The sequence below is a fragment of the Neoarius graeffei genome, chromosome 5, assembly GCF_027579695.1.
Source record: "Neoarius graeffei isolate fNeoGra1 chromosome 5, fNeoGra1.pri, whole genome shotgun sequence".
Classification (NCBI taxonomy): domain Eukaryota; kingdom Metazoa; phylum Chordata; class Actinopteri; order Siluriformes; family Ariidae; genus Neoarius; species Neoarius graeffei.
Window position 1 is genome coordinate 75,268,296 of NC_083573.1, and position 22,352 is coordinate 75,290,647.

The 22,352-nt window shown below is 42.4% G+C and overlaps 1 protein-coding gene across 6 annotated transcripts in view; it reads right to left on the minus strand.

Moving 5' to 3' along the window:
* LOC132887063 (lethal(3)malignant brain tumor-like protein 4) overlaps positions 1 to 22,352 on the minus strand; it is a 156,608-nt gene that overhangs the window by 85,346 nt on the left and 48,910 nt on the right. For all 6 annotated transcript variants that reach the window (XM_060922396.1, XM_060922397.1, XM_060922398.1 and 3 more), the window contains 4 exons: positions 21,351 to 21,427; positions 11,522 to 11,607; positions 5,869 to 5,979; positions 1,809 to 1,923 (listed from right to left, as the gene is read on the minus strand). In XM_060922396.1, the coding sequence (XP_060778379.1) occupies positions 1,809 to 1,923; positions 5,869 to 5,979; positions 11,522 to 11,607; positions 21,351 to 21,427 (389 nt within the window). The remainder of the gene's footprint in view (positions 1 to 1,808; positions 1,924 to 5,868; positions 5,980 to 11,521; positions 11,608 to 21,350; positions 21,428 to 22,352) is intronic.

Sequence of the window (22,352 nt, forward strand, 5' to 3'; positions counted from 1 at the left end):
TTTGAGCTCCAACGGACCAATATATTCTGGTGATGTTTGCTTAACGTCACCAGTAGGCGTGTTATGGAGACAGCTGCAGGTGTAATAAACAAGAAAAGTGGATTATTTACCTCATTTTTCCAGCTAAAACAGGCTTGGAGAAGAAACTGAAAGATGGACTAAGTACTCATTGTCAAACAACATACCAGTTCCACACACCCACCCACCCACACAAAAAAAAGAAACCCTAAAAAGACCCATGTAGGTCTGAGCTCAACCTTTTACGTCAACACCAGGATTCAAACCGACGTTGCAAAATCTGTTCTTTTCCTGGACAGTGCTGCAGGTCACTCAATCACAGAGGATTACATTGTGAACTGAGGTTATATAAGGTGGCACTTGCATAGTCAGTACACAGTGGCGCCACACTGCAACTGTGGAATTGCGACACATGATGCCTCCCCCCTTAAAATGATCATCGTCTTGCTATCACAAGATCATTCAAGTGCAAATCTCATGTACAGACAGCACAGTAACCATATCAAGTAGAACAATCAACAGCCAAATGTCAGCTCAGATCTCAAAGAAGTCAGGGTGAGAAGTGAAAAGGTCATCGCTAGATCTATGAGTAATGCTGCTTTGGCACAGTAATACGAGTCTGATTTCTCTGCTTGCCACAACAAGTGAGATGAAACGTGAGAAGGAAAAAGGTTTGCATGTTAGATACTTCCAAAATGATGCCAAGATTACATCAAGAACAGAAATTAGCCAGCGAGCTTAAAGCATCCTACCCCATGTTTGCACTTGTGAAACATTCATTAATGGTTGTATGGTACTGGATACAAATTCTTCTTAAGGCAGCTGCTCCTGGACAAGTCATGTCTTGTGGTTTTTTTTTTTTTTTTAATAAAAAGATGGTCTCTGGCAACAGGCAAGGTCAGGAGTGTAAAGCTCAGGTCATGATGGACTCCTAGAGATGTGTGTTTTCTTTCATTTAGCACACCAGCTACAGTCCATGGAGGCCTGGGTAATTATTTAATCAGCTAAATCAGGTGTGTTAAATAAGGCACAACGCTAAAACAAAAGATGCCGAGTCTTGCACCCCTGGGCCAGACAGTTGCAGTAGTTGATCCGTTCATTGTTCATCATGAGCCGTTTTCAGTACGGACCAATGCAGTGGTACAGTTATGCCCCTTTTCCACCAAAGCAGTTCCAGGGCTGGTTCGGGGCCAGTGCTTAGTTTGGAACCGGGTTTTCTGTTTCCAGTGACAAAGAACTGGCTCTGGGGCCAGAAAAAACAGTTCCAGGCTAGCACCAACTCTCTGCTGGGCCAGAGGAAAGAACCGCTTACATCAGCGGGGGGGGGTGTTGTTAAGACCAACAACAAGACTGTGAAAGATCGCCATTTTTAAGCAACGAGAGGCAGCAGCTGTACAAACGCGAAGTCATCCATTATTGTTGTTGCTGCTTCTTCCATGTTGCTTTTGCTTCAATATTCACGCCAAAGTTTATGCAAACGTAGTGACGTAACTGACATACAGCGACACAATGACGTGGCTTCCCTTAGCACCGCGAGCTATGGAAAAGCAAACTGGTTCTCAGCTGGCTTGCAAGTTGAACGAGTTATGAACCAGCACCAGCACCGAACCAGCCCTGGAACTGATTTGGTGGAAAAGGGGTATTAGAGGTCATTTTACCACATATTACATTTTTTCCATGTACACGTCATGTTTAAAAAAAAAAAAGTTTGAGAAACACATCCCTGGCCTTTAAATGACCTTGTGCAGCACAGCATACAGTAACATGAAGGCTTATAAATTTACACTCACTCAGCGGCGGTTCCAGGGGGTGACCCGTCCTCGCACACCAGCCTACAGGATGAAGGTCTGGCAGGTCAGAATCGACCCAGAAGTCAAACTTAGAGTGCCAGCCATCAAAGTGCACCTGTTAAAGGGGGGCATAAAATATAGGTTACATAATAAAATAATGCCAGGCCAATAAAACCAAGGCTCTAAATGAGCTTGGACGCAAGTGTGTGTGAGTCAGAGAAGTTGATTTACCAGCAGATGGACGAATATTCAAGTCTGATTATGCCACAAAAATGCTAACCATTTTTTTTTCCCCCAGTTACACAATTGGTCACCAAGCTGATTGTAAAAGTATTATATTCTGGCTTTTGTAATGACCTCCATCATGCCTTCTGATAATGGCATATGCGAGACTGCTCTGATGCACTTTTAAAAATACACCCCCCCCACCAAAAAAAGGGGGGGCAATCAAATTCACAGCAGACTCCAATTCAAGTATGCTGCATCTGGACCATCTCAACAGGCAGCATCTGATGAGGCTCTAATGTGATTTCACCACAGTATTCAGTTAAGAAACATTAAGTTTCAGTTGCATCAACAGTGAAATCCTAGCAAACATCATTAAGTGCAGATCAAACTTGTGGTCCCAGAGCTTACTCGACTCTCATTTCTATTTTCAGTAAAAAGAAAGCAGTGCGACTCCTTCACTTGAAGTGTGAGTACAATATGATCCATTAAATCAAGTTTTATTGTACCACCTGTTACACGTTTAGTCAATATGATGAACCCAAAACAGTCTCCCATAGAAGTTGAAAAATAAAATGAAAGTAATGGAGCAAAACTGAAGTAAATGTTACAATCAATATATAGATAAAACAATTCTCAGTCAGGACTGCTGTAGTCGGACATGAACTAGATCGTGTCTGATCAAAATCAATACATTCAAAAGGCACTTCTGACCTGCATTCGAGCTACACACTCCTAATGGCTCACATCTGATCATGCAATTAGGAACAAATACAACTAGGGAATAAAGTTTCATAATGGAGATGACAGAAAACGTTAACACCACATGATGCATTCTTTGAGCTTTGGCTCACGCTTATACAATCAACACAGTCCATTCTTTTGTTTCCCCAGATATACAACCCCAATTCCAAAGAAGTTGAGACACTGCGTAAAGCAAATAAAAACAGACTGAAGAGTAGAAAATCATGGAAACCCTACATTTAATTGAAAAATGGTACAAAGATAACATATCAAATGTCGAAACTGAGGAATTTTTTTTTTTTGAAAAATATGCTATTTTGAATTTGAGGTCAGCAACACTTTTCAGAAAAGCTGACAGTGGCAACAAAAGACTGGAAAAGTTGTGCAATGCTAACACACAAACCCCAAATTTGGTTAATTGGCAACAGGTCAGTAACATGACTGGATATAAAAAGGGCATCCCAGAGAGGCTGAGACTCTCAGAAGTAAAGATGGGGAGGGGTTCACCGCTCTGTGAAAGACTGTGTGGGAAAACAGTGCAACAATTTAAGAATAACGTTCCTCAATGTAAAATTGCAAAGAATTTGGGGATCACATCATCTAGGGTACATAATATCATTAAAAGATTCAGAGAATCTGGAGAAATCTCTGTATGCAAGAGACAAGGCTGAAAACGGACATTGGATGCCTGTGATCTTCAGGCCCTCAGGAGACACTGCATTAAAAGCAGACACGTGTCTGTAGTGGAAAATCACTGTATGGGTTCAGGAACACTTCAGAAAACCATCATCTGTGAAAACAGTTCACTACTGCATCCACAAATGCAAGTTAAAACCAGATATAAACAATGTCCAGAAACACAGCCACCTTCTCTGGGCCCAAACTCTTATGACTGACTGAGGCGAAGTGGGGAAAAAAAAAAAAAAATTGTCCCGTGGCCTGACAAATCTCATCTCATTAATTGTAGCCGCTTTATCCTTCTACAGGGTCACAGGCAAGCTGGAGCCTATCCCAGCTGACTACGGGTGAAAGGCGGGGTACACCCTGGACAAGTCGCCAGGTCATCACAGGGCTGACACAGACAACCATTCACACTCACATTCACACCTACGGTCAATTTAGAGTCACCAGTTAACCTAACTTGCATGTCTTTGGACTGTGGGGGAAACCGAAGCACCCGGAGGAAACCCACGCGGACACGGGGAGAACATGCAAACTCCGCACAAAAGGCCCTCGCCGGCCACGGGGCTCGAACCCGGACCTTCTTGCTCTGAGGCGACAGCGCTAACCACTACACCACCGTGCCGCCCCGCCTGACAAATCAAAATTAGAAATCATGGACACCATGTCCTCCAGGCTAAAGAGGAGAGGGACCATCCAGCTCATCAGTGCACAGTTCAAAAGCCAGCATCTGTGATTGTATGAGGGTGCATTAGTGCACATGACATGGGTAACGGGCGGCACGGTGGTGTAGTGGTTAGCGCTGTCGCCTCACAGCAAGAAGGTCCAGGTTCGAGCCCCGTGGCTGACGAGGGCCTTTCTGTGCGGAGTTTGCATGTTCTCCCCGTGTCTGTGTGGGTTTCCTCCGGGTGCTCCGGTTTCCCCCACAGTCCAAAAACATGCAGGTTAGGTTAACTGGTGACTCTAAATTGACCGTAGGTGTGAATGGTTGTCTGTGTGTCAGCCCTGTGATGACCTGGCGACTTGTCCAGGGTGTACCCCGCCTTTCGCCCGTAGTCAGCTGGGATAGGCTCCAGCTTGCCTGCAACCCTGTAGAACAGGATAAAGCGGCTAGAGATAATGAGATGAGACATGGGTAACTTGTACATCTGGAAAGGCATCATTACTGCTGAATGACTGACACACACACACTTCAGAGCAATGTGCTGCCATCCAGACAAAATCTTTCAGGAAAGGTCTTATTTCAGCAAGAGACAATGCCAAACCACTTTCTTCACATATTAAAACAGCATGGCTCTATAGTTTTATATAACAATTTAAAAAAAAAAAAAAAAAGGGGGGGGGGGGGGGGGGGGGGGGCGCGCTAAACTGGCCTGCTGGCAGCCCAGACCTGTCTCCCATTGAAAACATTTGGCGCATTATGAAGAGCAAAATATGACAAAGGAGACCCTGAACTGTTGAGCAACTGAAACTGTACATCAGGCAAAAATGGGACAATATTTCTCTTTCAAAACTACAGCAGTTGGTCTCTTCAGTTCCCCAAACGTTTAGTGTGTTGTTAGAGGTGATGTAACAGTGGTAAAACATGCCCCTGTCCCAACTTTTTTTGCAATGTGTTACTGGCATCAAATTCGAAAGGAGCATACATTTTAAAAAATTAAAAATAAATTAAAATACCCCCCCCCAAAAAAAAAAAAAAAACCAGTTTCAACATGAGATGTATTGTCTTTGTACCCTTTTCAATGAAGGCTAATATTTATGATTTGCAAAATTATCGCATTCTGTTTTTATTTACAGCTTACACAGCATCCCAAACTTTTCTGAAACTGGAGTTGTATTACAAACTCTTCAGTCTTGCCAATTTACAAATCATTGCTGAATTACAAGAATGCCAAGTCCCTAATTAGGGCAAGCCACTCAAATATTGTGCCAAGATGCAATAAGGCACAGGCAGTGTCTAATAAAGTGGCTAGTAAGAATAAGGTCTTCATAGCGCCAACGACCCTGATACACATGTACCAGTACACACACTTGGCAGTGTCACTTCATTCTCTGTAGTAAAGACCACTGTAACCAGACAAAACGAGGCCCCGAGTTAAGAATTTAATGTTAAAATCAGACAGGTTTTGCCATAAAGTCTATTACAAGGTCATCCTCAGAAAAACTCCAAATCGTCAAAAAAGTTCCAGCAATATCATCCACGGGACATGTCCAATAAACACCTAGTTCTGACAAAAGTCCATGGGGCATCTGCAATATAAACACACTAGTTCTAACCGTGATGTACATGTAAAAACTTGGTGCTAATAATAATGCCCATGAAAGACGTTTAAGAGAACACCGTCAGCACATGTCCCTTGCCCAGACGTGCTGGATGTGAAACTGGAGTCCATGTTCCTCTCTTACTCACCTTGACTCTGTAGTCTTCAGCGTCAACAATCGAGGCCACACGGATCAGCATGGGGTTTCTCCTGTCAACCACCTCTACCTTCATGTTGTTCTGAAATCCATGAGGGGCTCTCTATAGACAGACAGTGTAGATCAGAGCCTTCACTTGGCTTTCTGACAGTGTGATAAACCACATCTACAGGTCACACAGTTTACAACTAGCTGTTGTGAAAGAGCAGTGAGCCTGCTTTAATTAAACTGCCATTCATTCAAAAATGTGTACAACCTTAAGGACGCCCTTTTTCACTCGGGACATGACGGATACATTTTATGAATAATTATGAAAAAAAAAAACCCACCACTAATCCTGAGGCACAGCAAAATCCTAACTCTAAAACCCAACTCTAATCCTAACCTTAATGCCAGTAACAAAAAGGAAACCTTTTGGTTCTTTTAGCTTTTATTAATAAAACCTACAAGTCAGTCACTTTCCTCATAGAAACCAAATGGCTCACAAGGGTAAAACATTTATATATTCCCCTCCTTGTGGAGATATTTGATCTGCACCAAGATATAGAAACATGCTAAATCTACACTTATGGTTAAGTAGGCATGGCAGATACCCCTTTTCCACCAAATCAGTTCTAGGGCCGGATCGGGGCCAGTGCTGGTGCTGGTTCACAACTCATTCAACTTGCGAGCCAGCTGAGAACCAGTTTGCTTTTCCATAGCTCACGGTGCTAAGGGAAGCCACGTCACTACGTCGCTGTATACGTCAGTTATGTCGCTGCGTTTGCATAAACCTTGGTGCGAACATCGACGCAAAAACAACACGGAAGAAGCACCAGCAACAATAATAATGGATGACTTCGCATTTGTACAGCTGCTGCTTCTCGTCGCTTAAAAGTGGCGATCTTTTGCGGTCTTGTTATTGGTCTTAACAGCTCCGCCCCCCACTGACGTAAGCGGTTCTTTCCTCTGGCCCAGCAGAGAGTTGGTGCTAGCCTGGAACCGGTTTTTCTGGCCCCAGAGCCAGTTTTGTCAGTGGAAACAGAAAACCCGGTTCCAAACTAAGCACTGGCCCCAAACCAGCCCTGGAACTGCTTTGGTGGAAAAGGGGCATGAGACATGTTCCTACCAATTTCAGGAAGGCTGAAATAACCCCCTCGATATTGAGACCTGTGATTACAGCTAAACAGACCCCCCCCCCCCCTTTTTTTTTATTCATTCAATCCTTGCACTGTCACACACTTCATACGCCATCAGACAGGGTTTATGGTCCATACAATCCAGCTCTGCGCACACTGTAGGGTAGGCTTACTGCAAATGAACAGTCACTCAACACCACCTTGTCCTGGACAGTTAGTATATTAGTTATTGATGAAGATAGATGCATGGAATGGGAAGTAGTTTCATAATATTGCAAATATATATATATTTTTAAACACATTTTTATTGATTGTAAAAAAGTTTGTTTTTTTTTTTGGGGGGGGGACCCACACCACACATTTTCCCTTGCATTCTCATCCAAAGTAAGCTACTGGCATGTTTATATTGGCATAAGCTTGCTGTCTAGGTGGCTAGTTAACTTAGTAAACGGCATCATGAATTGAATTAAAAAAATAAAATAAAATATCCCAACTCGTGCGACTGTTTCTCTTAAATAAACCAAATTTCATACTCACATGATATGAAATGTTACAAAGTGAAAGGAACATTTTGTAAAACAGCCAACACTAGCTAGCTAAACGGCGCAAAAAAATAAATTAAATAAATAAATGGTGCATACAGGCATGTCTGCCTACGCGTTTTCTCACCTGAGTGAGAAGCACTTTTTAACCCATTATAAATAGTGCCATTTGAGCAGGATTATCTAGTGCTCTTTATTTTGAAAGTTTCTTTTTTGTATATACTTCTACACGTGTATTGTTCAGCAAACCCATCCTTTTTGACACCGTCAACCTGGTCCTCTGAATGCCCTCCTGATCTCATCTACCTTCGAACACATGATGGCACTTTACAATAAGCAGAATTCATTAGTACAAAAGTTGCTTATATAACCCCCCAAGACACATTTACAAGATATTTTATTCCATGATTTATTTTTTTTTTTTTTTAAGATATGGGTCAAGAAAGTTATTTTAAATATGAAGGATATGAAAATGGTTGAGGCACAACATTAAATGCATCCAAATGTGTAATTATTGTAGAGATCAATAATAGTCTACAAGCAAGTCAATCTGATAGATCTGATCCTACGTAACATCACCATTCAGAAGTTTTAGTACAAATACACAGGTGATTATAGAAAATCATGCACGCTAATTGGTTGAGAAATTCGATAATCACCTCAGGCAACTCGGCAAACCGCTTCATCACCAAGTGAAGAATCACTACAAATTATGAAAGAAAATGCTGTTCCTAAAAGCACTAAAAGATGCTACAAAGTTTGATCTAAAAGTTAAAAAAGGTAAGGTGAACCTGTGATTCATTTTATCCATTTCAAAAAAGTATTTTGTGTGAGTCGATATAGATAAGCGACAACTCTGCGCACATTATATTTACATGCCACTTTTGAAGTTGGAAATACAACCCCGATTCCAAAAAAGTTGGGACAAAGTAAAAATTGTAAATAAAAATGGAATGCAATAATTTACAAATCTCAAAAACTGATATTGTATTCACAATAGAACACAGACAACATATCAAATGTCGAAAGTGAGACATTTTGAAATTTCATGCCAAATATTGGCTCATTTGAAATTTCATGACAGCAACACATCTCAAAAAAGTTGGGACAGGGGCAATAAGAGGCTGGAAAAGTTAAAGGTACAAAAAAGGAACAGCTGGAAGACCAAATTGCAACTCATTAGGTCAATTGGCAATAGGTCATTAACATGACTGGGTATAAAAAGAGCATCTTGGAGTGGCAGCGGCTCTCAGAAGTAAAGATGGGAAGAGGATCACCAATCCCCCTAATTCTGCGCCGACAAATAGTGGAGCAATATCAGAAAGGAGTTCGACAGTGTAAAATTGCAAAGGGTTTGAACATATCATCATCTACAGTGCATAATATCATCAAAAGATTCAGAGAATCTGGAAGAATCTCTGTGTGTAAGGGTCAAGGCCGGAAAACCATACTGGGTGCCCGTGATCTTCGGGCCCTTAGACGGCACTGCATCACATACAGGCATGCTTCTGTATTGGAAATCACAAAATGGGCTCAGGAATATTTCCAGAGAACATTATCTGTGAACACAATTCACCGTGCCATCCGCCGTTGCCAGCTAAATCTCTATAGTTCAAAGAAGAAGCCATATCTAAACATGATTCAGAAGCGCAGACATCTTCTCTGGGCCAAGGCTCATTTAAAATGGACTGTGGCAAAGTGGAAAACTCTTCTGTGGTCAGACGAATCAAAATTTGAAGTTCTTTATGGAAATCAGGGACGCCGTGTCATTCGGACTAAAGAGGAGAAGGACGACCCAAGTTGTTATCAGCGCTCAGTTCAGAAGCCTGCATCTCTGATGGGATTGCATTAGTGCGTGTGGCATGGGCAGCTTACACATCTGGAAAGACACCATCAATGCTGAAAGGTATATCCAGGTTCTAGAGCAACATATGCTCCCATCCAGACGACGTCTCTTTCAGGGAAGACCTTGCATTTTCCAACATGACAATGCCAAACCACATACTGCATCAATTACAGCATCATGGCTACGTTCACACTGCAGGCTGAAGTGACTCAAATCCGATCTTTTCGCCCATATGTGACCTGTATCCGATCTTTTATTGACAATATGAACGACACAGATCCGATTTTTTCAAATCCGACCCAGGCCGTTTGGATATGTGGTGCTAATTCCGATTCCTATCCGCTCTTTTCATATGCGACTTCAGTCTGAACCGCCAGGTCGCATTCATCCGACTTACACGTCGTCAACAAGCCACAAACGTCACTATTCTGCGCTGAAGTAGGCGGCGGGTCTCTCAAAAAAGTTACAACAACATAGCGCATAATCACGGGCGCAGATAGAGGGTGGGACGAGTCATATTTAAATTCACCTCGTTCGGTCCCCCCCCACTTATAGGGAGGAAAAAACGTCTATGCTGTCTTTCTTTGCATAAGGCAAACCTCACGGAAAAATCAAAAGACTAATTACCATTCGGTTTATTGAGGTGCACAGCAGTGTATACATAGTTGCAACAACTCACATAAAACAAAACAAAGACTGATATTCGGTTGGTTGAGCTGCGCAGACTGCACAGGTTGCGAGCTCGAGCTTGGTTGCTATGGTTACTAACAACAAGTTTGACAGGCATATCGGGGTTGGGGTTGGTTTGCTGGCAGCTTTGTCCCCCCCAGTTTTTTGTCCCCCCCAGTTCAAAAAACGTATCTGCGCCCCTGCGCATGACATCAATGCGAGGGACGCGTCGGGCTGTGAAGGTTCTGAATCTTCTCAATGGAAGGACGCAGAGGTTAGGGAGCTGATTTCCATTTGGGGGGATGCAGCTATTCAAGCTAGATTGGATGAGTCATACCGCAACCGGGCAGTTTTACTTCCGTAAACACTGGCCATGCTCACTGCGTGTGACGTCGTCGTATCCTGCAGTGCGCATGCGGAACACTTTTAGGTCGCTTTTCGTTCATACTGAGGATCACATACAAGTCGCATATATTTGTTAATGTGAACGACCTCACAAAAATATCGGATTTCACAAAAAAATCGGAATTGAGCATTAAGCCTTGCAGTGTGAACGTAGCGCATGGCTGCGTAGAAGGGTCCGGGTACTGAACTGGCCAGCCTGCAGTCCAGATCTTTCACCCATAGAAAACATTTGGCGCATCATAAAACGGAAGATACGACAAAAAAAGACCTAAGACAGTTGAGCAACTAGAATCCTACATTAGACAAGAATGGGTTAACATTCCTATCCCTAAACTTGAGCAACTTGTCTCCTCAGTCCCCAGACGTTTACAGACTGTTGTAGAGAGAAAAGGGGATGTCTCACAGTGGTAAACATGGCCTTGTCCCAACTTTGAGATGTGGTGTTGTCATGAAATTTAAAAAAAATCACCTAATTTTTCTCTTTAAATGATACATTTTCTCAGTTTAAACATTTGATGTGTCATCTATGTTCTATCCTGAATAAAATATGGAATTTTGAAACTTCCACATCACTGCATTCCATTTTTATTTACAATTTGTACTTTGTCCCAACTTTTTTGGAATCGGGGTTGTACATTTTTGCAATACGATTTTTTTTTTTAAATCACTACCTGTGTATTTATAGTAAAACCATTATCTGCCTCAGGCTCCGTGAATAACTGACTTCGACTTGGTTATTATTTCACTAATATTTCACCCACATTTGGCAAATAATTGTTAATTAGTAATACCTTGAATAAAACCAAGACCCTGTGATGTATTACTTCGTTAACCCCATTAGTTTGTTTACTGATCTAACCATATTACAACCTCTGGTTTGCCTCCCTCCTACACGTTCTGCCCCACCCGAGAGTCCTTACCAGCTTTCAAGCTGAACCTACGCCTCCGACACCAACACACAAATCTGAGCTCCTGTATGTATTTCACACAGACTGTGCCTTTTTTTAAAAAAAAAAAAGCACACTATAGAAATATCTTGCACTGATGTGATCATTCTTTGCTCACCATACAAAAAGCTTGGCTTGGAACTGCAGAAGCACCATTGTCTTCTAAATACTCCTCCCATATGAAGTGTTCAGGATTCGGGTGTCCTTGAACAAAAAAGCCAACAACACAATCCGATTAGAAAAAGGCATCACACATGCTTCCAGGCTCATTGACTTGGCGAATAATGCAATTGACGCACATGGCTGCACAAGTTGTTAACAGTTTGGGCTAATGGTGAATATCTGCACCTTCCAAGAACAAGATCGCTATTTATCAGATGGGACTTGCTGTCTGCTGCAGGAAATGACTTGTACTGCATTATCTGCAAGATCTGGCATTCACGCCTTACTTGTCTGCAAACTTTTTACAGCTCTGAACTACTAACTAAAAATTTTACAACCCACTTTAGTACAGATTAACTTCTTGACTGTTTGGTTATTTGAACCAATTTATGTGTACGAGTGTTTAGTCTACGTCTAGTTCATATCTAGAGTGTTTATATTGTCTGAGTGTTTAGTCTGTCTTGTTCTTATCTAGTGTTTATACTGTTTATTTATACTGTTTAGTCTATGTCTAGTTCCTATCTAGTGTGTTTATACTGTTTGTTTCAGTTATTCTATTTTTATTTATTGCATTGCCTGTTTGCACCGTGGGTCAGAGATAGGGTGACCACCTGCTCATAAGCCCAAGGGGGGGGGCAAGGGGTATGTTTTTGAGGGACAATGTGGGACGCCGCCCCCACTGCGAGTGACAAGTCTCCATTTAGTTTTCAGTGGACTAACAGGAATTGTAGTGGCTCAGCACCACAGAAACAGTAGAAAAAGTCTCTTAACTCACAACCGCAGTCACTTTGTCAGCTAGAGAGTCGTTTTTAGGTCGGAGGAAAGCATCCATAGATTTAGACGTTTCTTTCTGTTGCACACGTTTCTTGTGAGTCTCCGCGAGCCTGTGTCGTTTCACATCGTATTCCCCGCCATGGAACTAAGATCCATGCATGCATGTCCGATTGAGAAAGATGTTTTGCAAAGGTCACAAAAAGCCCTCTCGGTATCCCCCTCAACCCCTTTCAGCCACAAATATTCATTTTCCCACTCTTTCCTGTACATACACCTTCTCTTTTTAACTGGAGGTGGCGGTGCCTCACCTGCCATCTCCCCGGTACCTTTCTCCATTTTTTAATATGAAAGCAATGCATGCGTTGCATCTGCGTCTCTCGTCACTGTCTGTGCACGTGAGTGCGGTGTCATGGCAACAACAAAAAGTTGACAACAACCAGTCAGTTGTGAGGGGTGTGTGTGTGGTTTTGTTCTACAGTCTATAGTGGCGACGGTGGTGTGCTGAAATGTCAAGTAATATTCGTTTGGCTGCCTGGGTGGCCCGGGGAGAGCGACATCCCCCTCAGCAAGCATCAGTTATGCGGGACACGTTCTGAATTTGCGGGACGCATAAATTCGGCTTCAAATGCTGTACGCGCACGCGCTATGCGGGACAGGTGGTCACCCTAGTCAGAGAGGACTGATATATCTCATCTGTGCTGTATGTCGAGCATGTATAGCATATTTGACAAAGTTGACTTGACTTCATGGATATAAACCAAGTACTCAAATATCAGGCTCATTATTAAAATTGCAACAATAATATTTGACTACTTTTTGGAGACACAAAAGTTTAGTTTCTGCACATTAAGTCCAAGTTGGCATTATTTAATCGGCAACTAGTTTGAGACATTAAGGCTTGGATTAAAACCTATTCAAGTGACCAGTCCATTAGGTACAGTAGTGAATATAATTACTTTGCTAAAGATGGCCTGTGATCTCAAACACACTCAAAAGAATTAAAATAAACTTCTCCTCCCCCCAAAAAACCAAACAGAGACCCCCTGTTATGCTTCACAGACCCCTGGGGGTCCCCAGGTCCCATTCCAAGTTCCACTGAAATCAGGCATTAAAAGCACAAAAAGGCAATACATTTTGCAACACGGAAAGCAACATTACAGACAAAGCTTATTGAACGGGTGAATATAACCACCTGATCACATTCTCAGGACGTTTTCACAAAGAGTGACTTCTACCCTTCAATAAAATGTCCCCACATGCCCTGTAAAAAGCAACCACTTTAAAGCTTAAGTAACAAATATGTATAGTGTCCCTGATGAGATGCCCCTGACTACATACACTACATAGCAGAAATATGGCTACCTGAGGGGCAGCACGGTGGTGTAGTGGTTAGCGCTGTCGCCTCACAGCAAGAAGGTCTGGGTTCGAGCCCCGTGGCTGGTGAGGGCCTTTCTGTGTGGAGTTTACATGTTCTCCCCGTGTCCGTGTGGGTTTCCTCCGGGTGCTCCGGTTTCCCCCACAGTCCAAAGACATGCAGGTTAGGTTAACTGGTGACTCTAAATTGACCGTAGGTGTGAATGTGAGTGTGAATGGTTGTCTGTGTCTATGTGTCGGCCCTGTGATGACCTGGCGACTTGTCCAGGGTGTACCCCGCCTTTCGCCCGTAGTCAGCTGGGATAGGCTCCAGCTTGCTTGCGACCCTGTAGAACAAGATAAAGCGGCTAGAGATAATGAGATGACCATCACACCCATAGGCAGGTCTTCCCTACAACACTTGCCACAAAGTTGGAGGCACACAATTGTATAGAACAGGCTATTCTGCAGCATTAACATTTCACTTTACTGGAACTAAAGGGCACGCAACCTGTTCCAGCATGACAATTGCTCCATGTAGAGCAAAGTTCATAAAGACATGGTTTGTCAAGACTGGACTAGAAGAACTCGTGTGACCTACACAGAGCCCGGACCTCAACTGAACACCCTTGGAATGGATTGGACCACTGACTGACTGTGTACCAGGCCTTCTTGTCCAACACCAGTGCCTGACCTCACTAATGCTCTTGTGGCTGATTGAGCGTAAATCAATATGGCCATGCTCCAAAACGTAATGAAAGTTTTCCCAGAAGACTGGAGGAGGTTATTATAACTTAGAAGAATAATGGTCCAATTCTGGAATGTGCTTTTCAATAAGTGCATATAGGGTCTATGATTAGCTGTCCACATACATTTAGCCATCGCATATGTGACTCTGGATCGTCTCTGCAGTCCCTGTGACCACAACACGGTCGCCATGTGCCCCAACACCAAGCCATCATAGGCAGGTAGAGTACATTTCCTCCCATAAATCACTTACAAATTCTACCAATATTTTACCATGGGTCATTCTAACAGACATCCCCCCCCCCCCAGACATTCACCCCTCCCCCATGAACATCCATCTAAATACCATGTATAGTACTGCAGTACTCCCCCCCCCCCCCCCAAAAAAAACCCCACCCACCCTTGCCTTTCCTTAATTAACGTGTTAATCAATTACGTTTTCGGTTTTAGTAACCTTATCGTGACTCGTATTGGTAACTAATTGCAATTAAATATTATACTTATCGGCCTATTCGGTTTTTAGCCATGTTGAATTTAGTTCGTTTGGTCCACAGCAGGTGTCACTTCTGCGCGATCTTCACGAGACTTCGAAACGTGAAGTGTCAGTGCCGCCATTTTGAAAACTTTTCCAAACGAAATATTGGACAAAAACCAGTTTAAAAAGGATTACTCTCTACTTTTTTCAAACTTTCCTGATTGCTATCAAAACAAAAGACTTCCGGCTTGATTACATCAGCATTTGAAAAAAGGCGGCGCGCGCGTCTTTTGACAACGTTGGCAGATGGTCACTTTGATTTACATTTTACTTCCGTCCTACGATGGCTTGCACAGGTCTCAACGAATCTCGTTTACAGCCATTGCTTTGACATATGGACTGATTACAGAGCATATTTCAAAACTCACAACTTGCTATAGCAGTGACAAAATAGCGATCAAACACGCATTCCTATAGTTAACAAAATATGAGATAAATAGAATGATTAAAAAATTGGCCTTCAGTTCCCCTTTAAAGAAAAATAATATGATATAGCATTATAAATTTTGGCAATTACATAACTTATCCCTTGAATAGAGCTGCTACTGACACCTGAACACAAGCTGCACATGTCAATATAAGCAGAGTGTGGCGTGTTTTATTTCTTTAGAGTAGTAAAGAACACAAAAAGGTCATACATACATGCATACATACATAGGTGACCTATAATCAAAGAAGTGTTAAGACAATGAGCTCCCCCCCAAGTGCTCAGTAGCACCTTCATGACATTTTACCTGCAAAACTCAGCAGAAGAAAAGGATGACGGTAGTAGCAAGGCAAGCGAGATTACAGAAGCGTGAACCAGATACTATGAAAAGCTTACATACATTATTAAAAAGTCATAATTCTCCCATGTTTATGTACAAGTTATATGTGAACAGAAAGGCATCCAAGAATCATAAAAGATTAAAAGATAGATACTTTAGGGCAATAAAGATGTAGAATATAAAAATTGTCTGGAGCCACATGTGTATAATTCTGAAATATCAAATCGGCAGGGATGCAATATGTTTTTATTAAAGGGCTGTTTCACAATCAGGGTAGACTTCAGGTCCACAATAGCCACCCCCCCCCAAAAAAAAAGCTTCAGATTTTTGCGTTCCTCTGCTGCCAAAAAATGACCTTTTGGGATGGAAATCACCTGCACAGAATTTCAGAGCTACAGGTCATATACTGGACAGGTTACTTGTGGTGAGATGGCAGCATAGTGCATTTCTCAAATTGACCCACTTTCAATCCACAAGAGGTGGTTACATAAAAAGTGAAAAACTGTTGAAATCTATGCAAATTTTAAATACAAATTTTCAAGTCCTGTGCAGCAATGCTTGTACATGATGTTAACTGTAATAACTGAAGTGGTAACGATCCTTGTGGCTTTCCAGAGAGAACACTTTTTGACAGACTCCCATTTCAAAAATGGCAGCACGGTGGTATAGTGGTTAGCATGGTCGCTTCACGGAAAGAAGGTTCTGGGTTCGAACCCAGCTGCCGGCGAGGGCCTTTCTGTGTGGAGTTCGCATGTTCTCCCCGTGTCTGCGTGGTTTCCTCCACAGTCATGCAGTTAGGTTAACGTGGGGCAGCCTTGGGCTGAAGTGCCCTTGAGCAAGGTACTTGACCCCTGACTGCTCCCCAGGCACTCTAGTGGCGCTGCCCACTGCTCTGGGTGTGCGCGCACATGTGTTCACTGCTTCAGATGGGTTAAATGAAGGGAATGAATCTCACTGTGCTTGAAGTGTGCACGTGACAACGAAAGGTTTCTTCAACCACATGTGAAGCTCTGCCGCGTCATACATCTGTTTCGTCTTTATTAAAATGGTGCAACAGAATACCCTGCTTCAAAAGAGACAAATATTTTCTTAGAAAAACAAAACCCATCTACAACCTTATCATATGGTCAGCATTTTCCAGAGGGGGCATTTTTGATGGATAAAGGATAGTGTTGGAGGCACTTAGTTTACACGCATCTTTCTATTGTAAGTGAAGGTATACATCCCAAAGTAAAACCTAGTTACTGCTTTTTTCTTTTTTAAAAGCAAGCAATTCTGACTGTAAGCAGTAAAATTTAAGTGGAATAATTGAAAGAATTAAGTGAAATGATCACAAGGTCAAAACTGAACCCACATTTGACTCAAATTTTATATTTAAGAACTTGAGACATTACTGCTGTAGGTAGGGCTGGTATTTCCCTGTAAAATAAGATACAAGAAACTCCAGCATTCATTTTATTTTTATTTATATATATATATATATATATATATATATATATATATATATATATATATATATATATATATATATATATATATAAATTTTTTGTGTTTAAATAACACCGAGCTGATGTTATTCAAAAAGACAAACCATGTGCGAAACAGCCCTAAAACGTAGTACTTCATTGAACGTTGAATGAGACGAGACACACCGCTTCAATATAACCAAGTGCTGAAATACAACCATGTACAGTTTCGATAATGAGCATAAACACTATTTTATAATGTTTCTCATTAGAGATCATGTAGCAAATATTACTCGAGTGAAAAACTATGGTTCAAGTGCATGTCAAGTACACATCTGTTGTAAAAAGCCACACTGATTTCCATAGTAGCATATTTGGTGCAGCATCACTGCTTCATCCATGTACTGCAAGTGGTGTAAAATGGGTTTACTGACTGCAGTAAAGACAGGGACATGCTGAACATGCAACAGCGTTAGGATTATCTCCATGCCTGCAAGAATACCACAACGTTCATCCGCACTCCTGTTTTTAGAACCATTTTTTGAAAATTTTGCTTTCGATAGGACCAAGTGTGGGCGGCACGGTGGTGTAGTGGTTAGCGCTGTTGCCTCACAGCAAGAAGGTCCAGGTTCGATCCCCGTGGCCGGCGAGGGCCTTTCTGTGTGGAGTTTGCATGTTCTCCCCGTGGGTTTCCTCCGGGTGCTCCGGTTTCCCCCACAGTCCAAAGACATGCAGGTTAGGCTAATTGGTGGCTCTAAATTGACCGTAGGTGTGAATGTGAATGGTTGTCTGTGTCTATGTGTCAGCCCTGTGATGACCTGGCGACTTGTCCAGGGTGTACCCCGCCTCTCGCCCGTAGTCAGCTGGGATAGGCTCCAGCTCGCCTGCGACCCTGTAGAACAGGATAAAGCGGCTACAGATAATGAGATGAGGACCAAGTGCATCAATAGTTCAGCTTGCTACACAAGTGGCTATGCGAGTGAATAAGCCGGTTCCATGAGCTGCTTTATATTTAACAAGTATTTTTCTTTAATCTCTCAGATTGTACTGAGAGAATGTCCAGCCACATTTGATAAAAGGCAGAACACCAGCATAACTAGCAAATTAAAGTGCACACTGAAAAATAATTCATTTTTCTTTTAGCGCACAGTGCCCACACGTTTATTCTGTTGCCCAGAACAAGCACATTGACGCTGGGGAAGGAGAACTGTATCAGAGTTATGTATCGCTGACATGTCAGACTGTGCACTTCAGGTGTGAAGATATGATCCTATCTACATTCATCTGGGTTTAACCTTAAGCTGAGCCTGCTACTCAGGAGAGAAACTGCTGTGCTATCTGCCATCACCATGATCCAGATTTCCCCCATCACACCTCTGAAGCAGTGTAGACTACACCATCTGTCTCTCTGACAGCAGTCCGACTCCCTCCAAAAGGTCTCCAATGCTCAATTACATGCTCCTGTGCTCACACGGCAGTCTGACATACAATAATAGGTCAACTAAAAGCAAGTGATGAGAGGCAAAGCAGGTTTCACTCAGACACATGGCTCAATATATAATGAATGTGCAGGAGGATCAACATAGGAGCCCAAGCTAGTCAGAGAAAGATGAGAGCTGCAGTTTGAGTGAAAACTTGGGTGCAGCTTTAGCTTTGCACAACTCAGCAGACCAGAAGAAAAGAGTGAGGGTTGAAAGATTGACCGAGAAATCCGTGCAAATCAGCATCAACCTCCAAGCCAAACGCCTCCTTGATCATTACAGTGCATTTTGCATTTCTTGTTCCCTTCCCCCATTTGAGAGACGAGTGAGCCAGACACTAGGGCCCTGTCCACACGGCAACGGATTCAGGTGAATCCGATACAATTGTTTATCGTTTCGGCCTAGCGTCCACACGGCACCAGCGTTTTGGGTGCCCCAAAACGCAATCTTTTGAGAACGGGTTCCAGAGTGGAAAGATCTGGCAACGTTACCATTGCGAAGTCATCTGGATGAGTAGAACGGATTTGTTTACGATGACGTCACAACCACATGACTGTCAGTGCTTCACGCTGGGTAGAAGTGTAACGAACTTGATGCGAGTTGTCAACAAATCCTATAACTTGGTTCATGAAACGCGCTTACAAAATATTTTCACTGTGAATATTTATTGTGTAATGGTGCAAAGTGAGAGAGAGAGAGAGAGAGAGAGAGAGAGAGAGAGAGAGAGAGAGAGAGAATAGCCCTTAGGGCAGAGTCCATCCCGCCAGCAAAAATAGGGAAAAAAAAAAGGAGCGATCTCACCTCTTCAAATGTTGGTTTAAGTCCTACAATACATTCCTCAAAAAGGGCGTAGAAGAGCAAATTAATCCATCAACGTGTAGCATTCAATTTATTCCGGACCATTAAAGACGACGCCTTCCGCGTAGAATCATACGTCATCCTCGCCGCCATATTGGATAGGTCAAAGCGGAGAATAAAGATGCCTCATTCATGTGCTGCGTTTAACTGTACCAACAGGTTTACCGTCCAAACGAGATCACATGAGATTACCTTTCACAGGTGAGACTGGAAAAATACTTTTCATTGTATTTGGTCATTATAATGTAATTTTACGAACAGATTTTTCTGACTTTGTGGCTAATATGACGTCTCGCACATAATAGTTTATGCGCATGCATCCTTACTACTTCTATTGTTCTGGTGTCTCCGAAGGGACCGTCTTACAGCGCCCCTAGAGGTGTGGCATGTGTATTGCATCGTTTTCAGCAAGCGTTGCGTTGCCATATGGACCTGATATTTTACTGATCGCTGCCCATTTGGACGCGACATATTTTTAAACAACATCTCGTTGCCGTGTGGATGTAGCCTAAGAGAATCTACATTTCTTATACCTGGCTGACCTTGAGTCATATCGACATTGTGATTACTGAACCTTTGTTCCTAAGGATTAAGATAAACTAACGATTGAAAGATTTTAGGGAGATACCAGAGCCAATTATAGTTGTTTGGACCTGTATGTCGTGTACAAATCTGAACTATCCATTTCTGGAGGGATGTACTAAACTTGTAACTCAATCTAGAACTAAAGCCTAGGTCACAACCGGCCGTACGTGCTCCTACGGCCAGTCTACGTGCAAAAAACGCAAGAAACGCACAGAGGGCACGTGTGTGACGTGCTGATTTTCGAGCCGTAGACCGGCCGCAGAAGTTCTTTGTCATGTCAAACAAACTCTACGGGCACTTACGTTTTTTTCAGGTTGCAAGACAAACTTATGGCCAGTGTGCATCTTTTTCGACAAACAAACAAAAAACAAACAAACAAACAAAAAAAAACACAAACAAACCCACAGCGATTTGGGAAACGCCAAAAATCGCACGGCCAAAAAAAAAAAAAAAAAAAAAAAAATCGTACATCCGGTTGTGACCTAGGCTTTAATTAAGAGATGGGTCATCAACAGCAGTATCTGATCTATTCCCACAGACAAAACAGTGGTTGGGTTATTGTAAATCACAATGAGAAAAGTCAGTGCAAGAAATCACAGCTAATGCACAGCATCTGGAATACATACATGGTATTCAATAAAAACCTTCAATCTTAGTTTCAGACAGGACAGATCAACACTTTTTGGTCCCATCAAAGACTTGTAATAAAAAAGGTGGGCTTTTACTGGATCAAGACAGTATAACCCTTCCATCTTATCAAGCCAAAATGAGGACTGACACACATACAAAAAAAGATTTAAGAGAGATCAGCTCATGGGCATTCAAGTGAAAATTACAACCACTTCAAATCTTGGTAATGTATTTAAAATATATTCAAAAACGTCTACTGTCGATTAAAGCAGTAATAGTACCCCCCCGTTATGTGAGGAAAAGATATTGTTTACTTTCATGATTAAGAAATAACTACCAATTAGGAAAATTAAAATTAATTTGTCTTCCAAGAGAAAATTTTATTATAAAAACAGATCTAATGAAATTACATCTAGAGTCACAAGAGCAAGCTCACAGAAGCAAGCAGGCAAACTGAGGACATCCCTCTAATACAGATGGATAGTTTGTTCAGTCTTTTACATTACGTGTCTAGACACAGATAAGGGATTGCCTTACCAAAAACTGACATTTTGAACAAAAGACGGCTGAGGTCCGTCCTGGTACCTACCCTGAGGTGCTGTAAGTGGTCGTCCGTGGTCCTGGCACCAGCCCACAGGATGGATATGGGGGCTACTGGCATCACACCTGAGGAAAGCCAAACCAAAGGGGAGAAGGAAAAAGTCATATTTGGCTCCTACACAATTTCACTTATGGGCGGCACGGTGGTGTAGTGGTTAGCACTGTTGCCTCACAGCAAGAAGGTCCAGGTTCGAGCCCAGTGGCCGGCGAGGGCCTTTCTATGCGGAGTTTGCATGTTCTCCCCGTGTCCGCGTGGGTTTCCTCCGGGTGCTCCGGTTTCCCCCACAGTCCAAAGACATGCAGGTTAGGTTAACTGGTGACTCTAAATTGACCGTAGGTGTGAATGTGAGTGTGAATGGTTGTCTGTGTCTATGTGTCAGCCCTGTGATGACCTGGCGACTTGTCCAGGGTGTACCCCGCCTTTCACCCATAGAACAGGATAAAGCGGCTAGAGATAATGAGATGATAGGAGACAATTTCACTTGTCTAAGAATGATCACTGTCTGAAAAAGAATACAATTCTTACAGTATGTTAGTATATTGAAGCTTTAAGAATAGAACAGTGGGTTGCTGGATGCTTACAGCGATATGACCAGTATTAAAGCAAGGAATGAAAAGTAGAAGAAATTGTGCAAGAGGAAATAAAGTGGACGATGGAGAGTATGAACAGTCTCTGCTCTGTGCATGTGTGCTCTGCAGTGCGTCATGAGACGATCACTTCCATTTAGGAAGGCTCAGAGCTTCTCCTGCTGGAAGCATGTAGTATCACAGAAGAGAAGGGAGGAAAAAAAATCCATTCCTCCTCCTTTCAACACAGACACTGTTTCCTTTTATAAAAAGGGACTGATTTTTCACTGCTCAACCCAACATTATAAAAACAGCCAACTTCAAATAAGATGAAAGGAATAGCTATGCATTTTGCATGTAAGGAAATCTCAACACATTTAAATCAGGAAATAGTGTGCGTGTGTTTATTTTATATACACAAGGA